At 54.3% G+C, this 4343-nt stretch overlaps 1 protein-coding gene across 1 annotated transcript; it reads right to left on the bottom strand.

Moving 5' to 3' along the window:
- Window positions 1-158: 158 nt before the first annotated feature.
- LOC114036233 (inner centromere protein-like) lies at window positions 159-4229 on the bottom strand. Its single transcript, XM_027852706.1, has 7 exons — window positions 4188-4229; window positions 3994-4091; window positions 3705-3747; window positions 3159-3267; window positions 1922-1973; window positions 581-710; window positions 159-495 (listed from the first exon to the last, which is right to left on the bottom strand). The coding sequence occupies exons 1-7, from the start codon at window positions 4227-4229 to the stop codon at window positions 283-285; spliced, it is 687 nt and encodes a 228-aa protein (XP_027708507.1). The 3' UTR covers window positions 159-282.
- Between the last annotated feature and the right edge of the window lie 114 nt (window positions 4230-4343).

The raw sequence follows: 4343 nt of genomic DNA, 5'->3' as shown, positions 1-4343 counted from the left end.
CTGACAAGGTAAGTAGAGTAGGCTGAGTTTCTCTTAATCATCATACACACTATGGGGAGGGGAAGATATGCCATTTAATTAAGCTAATCTCCTAAGACTATTCTGTATGCAACCACAACGTTAAATCGAGCCTCAGCTCTTGGCCTGGGCCTAGAGTGCCAGGGTCAAAGCCACCTCCTCTCTACAGTCACACCAGACCTCTGGCTCATCTACGGCCACTGCTTGGATCACTGCACCCCCCAGCTCCCTGGGAAGGCTGCCACCCCCAAACTGCACGCTCAGCTATCCTGTGGAACTTCTGGGCACACGCCAGGCAAAGAAGGCTCCCTCCTGGCTGCCCCCAGCCCCGACGCTGACCTTGGCACCCACGTGGTGCAGAGTGTTGTGCTTGATGAACGACTTTATGACGCTGGTGCGGCCGGCTGAGGTGGGCGTCATGAGCATCTGGTTCTTCTGCACCGTGCGCAGGAAGGTCCGCGGGGGCCACACCGCCTGCTGAGAGAGATGGAGATGAGAACGAAGATGTGGGCATGAGGACGGCGCGGCAGCCGCTGAACCCAGGAGAGCGTGCGTGCCTCACCTGTCTTATCTTGTTGGGAGGGCAGACAGAGGAGGGAGTCTTGGTTCCAGGAGGAGTGCGCGCCTCATCGTCCATGTGGTCCCCGATCTCATCCAGCTCTCTGACAGCCTGCTTGCAGCTCCTCTTCCACCTGTGAGGGGCAGAAGCAGCAGTGCCCATGGGGGCCTGGGCAGGGACAAAAACGGTCCCCCCCCCATGGCCCCTGCTCCTCAGCTCAGACTGGGGCCCAAGCAGGCAGGCCCTGCCAGGTGGGATCTCAGGCTTTCCCCTCCCACTGCTTTCTACGCTTGGGACACCTCTTCAGTCACTCCTAGAGGGCTCTGTGCTAGGTGTGGGGGAGGGACAAAGTCAAATAGTCTCTGCATGCCCTCATGTAGCTTACAATCTACCAGGGAGAGAAAATGCCAACAGAGAAGATGATAAATAACACCCACTACTACATAATCATAAATTTTCAATTAAATTGAATATAATTTTTATAAGCACCTCCTCTATAAAAAAGCCTTGCACTAGGTTCTGAGGCTCCAGAGGCAAAGGTGAAACAGGCCCTGCCCTCAAGACGCTCACATTCTACTGGGGAATAGAACATGTATGTAGGTCAATAAATACAAGCTCATCTGAGGAGGGAAGGAAGATACCTCCCTCTCCACTGGAGACTACGCCTATCAAGGCCTCAAGTGTGGGCTTACTCAATGTCCCACATCATGCCATCACCAGCTCAGCATCATGAAGGTAGAGCCAGAATGGCCCTGAGAGGCCATCTAATCCAACCATTTTACAGGCCCAGAGAAGTACTTTGCCCAAAGTCACACCGGTAGGTTTATGATCTTATCATCCAGAAATTTTAGGGGACTGCCCCCTCCTGTCCTTTTACCTGCCCCACTAAACAGACAACAGACTCTTAAGTGGAGATTCTGAGAATGAAATTATTTTGCACATGAAAGGCAAACTGTATGGCAAGAGAAACCTACTTATGTCAGGATGGGTTGGGCAAGGCCGAAAGGTCACGGCTCTCTGGAACGCCTCCTGGCCCCGAAGCTCAAAGGCTGCCTTTCCCAGCAGGGCCTAGCTCACCTTGATGTATGTAGTCTGGGTGTTTTTAGAGGTGCCTGAGTCTAAGCACCCCAAGGGCAGGCCCCCAGTCTAGCACCTGGCACAGAGGAGGCACCGAGGCAACACCTGCTGATTGACTTTGGAATTCACCATGCTCTTGGGTCCCTTGGCTCCATCTGGATACCAGTGTGGGTTGCCCAGCTTGCTGGCTTCTCCCCAGTTCCTACCCCAGTATCCTTCCCACCCCCGCCCCAGCTTGCGCTCATGGGCCCCCACAGATCATCCTACCCAACTTTCTCAGGCAGCACCCAGGGCTCTTCACTTTGGTCCATCTCGCTCTCTGTGGAGGGAACAGAACAAGGGAAACTTCCCTTACACAAAGCCTTTTACACCTGCTACCTTGTGAGATCCTCCTACAGATTTAGGGCACAAAGGGAGCTAACTCAGAGTAGTAGAATTGGCCCGAAGAGATGACCTGCCCAAGGTCACACTGACTCCCAGGGCACCAGGCTGCCAAGCGACGCTCCCCCTCTGCCCCCACCTCTGACCTGTTCCCCAGCTGGCAGGTGAGTAGGAGCGGGGAGCTCAGTCTTGGCTCCAAAGAGCCCACTAACAAGCCAAGTCACCATCTGGAGCCAAGGTTAGAGCCAAACCTCACATTCAATGAAACGGCAACCTGGGCTAACCATTGGGCTGCTCTGTCTGTGGCTGCTGGGTTCAGAGGGGCCATTCTCCATTTCCTCCCAAACAGAACTCCCTTGAACAGCACCACCCTGTCCCCAACTCCCCTGCCCCCCAGCAGCCCCCAAGTGGCCTCCTCCTCCTCAGTCCCACCCCACTCCTTCCTTGGCCCAGGAATCTTTTTCTTATCTGCCTTCCGATGCTACAGCTAGAACCTGTAGCCCACACTTTGCAGGTCATGCCAGGGCTGGCTGTCCCCATGATCCCCAGAGCCTGGCAGCCAGTCTGGACTAGCCTGCTGGCCTCTCTCCACAATAGCCCCTGTGTAGGGTGACTGCCCTGCCTGGCTTCAGGCTGGCATCACCATCCTCCTCTTCCTCTTTCCTTCTCCTCCACAACTTTCTCCCTGAGGTTCAACTCCTCACTCTCCTGACATTACAACTGTCTTAATTAGAGAAAAAACCCCAAGCTTTTCCTGAGACACGACTGGTGATTCTCTGCTGATGTAATAGGTCAGCTAGTCCCCTGGCCTGCTCCCTGGAGCAATTAATTCCACATGGCCAAGTCTGCCTGGGCTAGCCCCTACAGAGACCAACCAGGGTCACAGAATTCAGGACAGCCTTCAGGAGAGCATTCGTTTTGACAAGCCTTTAGAAATGAGGAAACTGAGGACCAGAGGCAAATGCTTCTTCAGCTACATCTTAACTTCCTTCCAGCAAACAAAAAGTGGGATCAAGTTCTAGTAGGGAGATGTCTCAAGTCTAGATTTCACCAGCACGGACAGCTACCAACTCCCAGAGTTCCTGCTTCCTTCTTATAGCCCATCACCCAGAGAAAGCCTTACCACTGTCACCATCTGCTTGGCTTCCAGACTCTGGCTGGGCCCTTGGGCTACTCATGGCAATCTTGTTGGTGTTCTGAGAGCGCGGCATTCTCCTGGTGCCCTCAGGTGCCTGCAGGCAAAGGCACAGCATTGGCTTTCGTTCCGGCCCAGGCCCTGATCCTCCCACCTCCCCTGCCCATGAGACATTATGGTTAACAAACTTATTTAGCCTACCATCCCTTTTTCAGTACTCCCCTGGAAATCTAATTTCTTTAACTCTTTTTTTTTTAAATTTGCATCATTTCAAACTACTACCCTTCCCCTGGATCATTCCAGCACCCCCCCCCGGGAGGTGGTACTGCCCACTTTGGGAACCTATGGCTTAGATGAACAAAGGCCCTGATCTGGAGCACTGCAAGGCAGGAAAATATTGGTTCATGAACGACTTTGGAGGTAGAGGCTGCCTTGAGTGGCTACGACAGAGTTCAAGAGCATGTGGCCAGAGGCCCTTCCGCCACCTGCCCTCCCAACTGGGGCCTAGGCCCCTCTCCCCAGAGCCCTGCCTACCTCCTGCTCGGTTTCTCTTGCACACTCCACCTCCTCTTCAGAGCTGAAAGGAAACTGAGAAAGTTTGAAGAACAGCCCAGCCCCTAAACACTAGGAGGAGTGAACTCTGGGGAGGGCCACATCTCCTCATCACCAGGAAGCTCCATTCTCTCCACCCAGGCAGACCAGCCCAGCTCATCACCTGTCAAGGGATTCGTTTGAGAATGGTGCTCTGTCACGTTAGGGTTCCTCCCTGTGGGGAGTTGAGGGTCACAGTCTGTTGCGTGAAAGCAAGGAAGTCTTAACTGACCTCTCCTTTGTGGACACGCAGCAATCATGACTGGCTCGGCTCTCCTCTGACTGGCTGAGTGCCTCCCTGCATGCCCTGGACACACCCCAGACCTGAGGCTTTCATGCGGAGTGGGATAGCTAGGACTGGCTGTAGGGCCCTGATCACACGATCCCAAGGTGCCTTGAGGGCTATAAAGGTCACACCCAGCTCACAATAAAGAGGAGCTTCTGCCATCTTGCTGTCTCACGCCTCATCCACGCGTCTCCGGGTTACTGAGCATTGAGCTGGTCTCATGCTCACCACTGCAGCGGCCGCGACAACTGGCGCCCAACATGGGGCAGATCAATGACAGGCCTGACAGATACCCC

Source organism: Vombatus ursinus, unplaced genomic scaffold (assembly GCF_900497805.2).
Source record: "Vombatus ursinus unplaced genomic scaffold, bare-nosed wombat genome assembly UNPS02000478.1, whole genome shotgun sequence".
Lineage (NCBI taxonomy): Eukaryota > Metazoa > Chordata > Mammalia > Diprotodontia > Vombatidae > Vombatus > Vombatus ursinus.
This window is presented reverse-complemented; position numbering and strand designations above follow the sequence as displayed.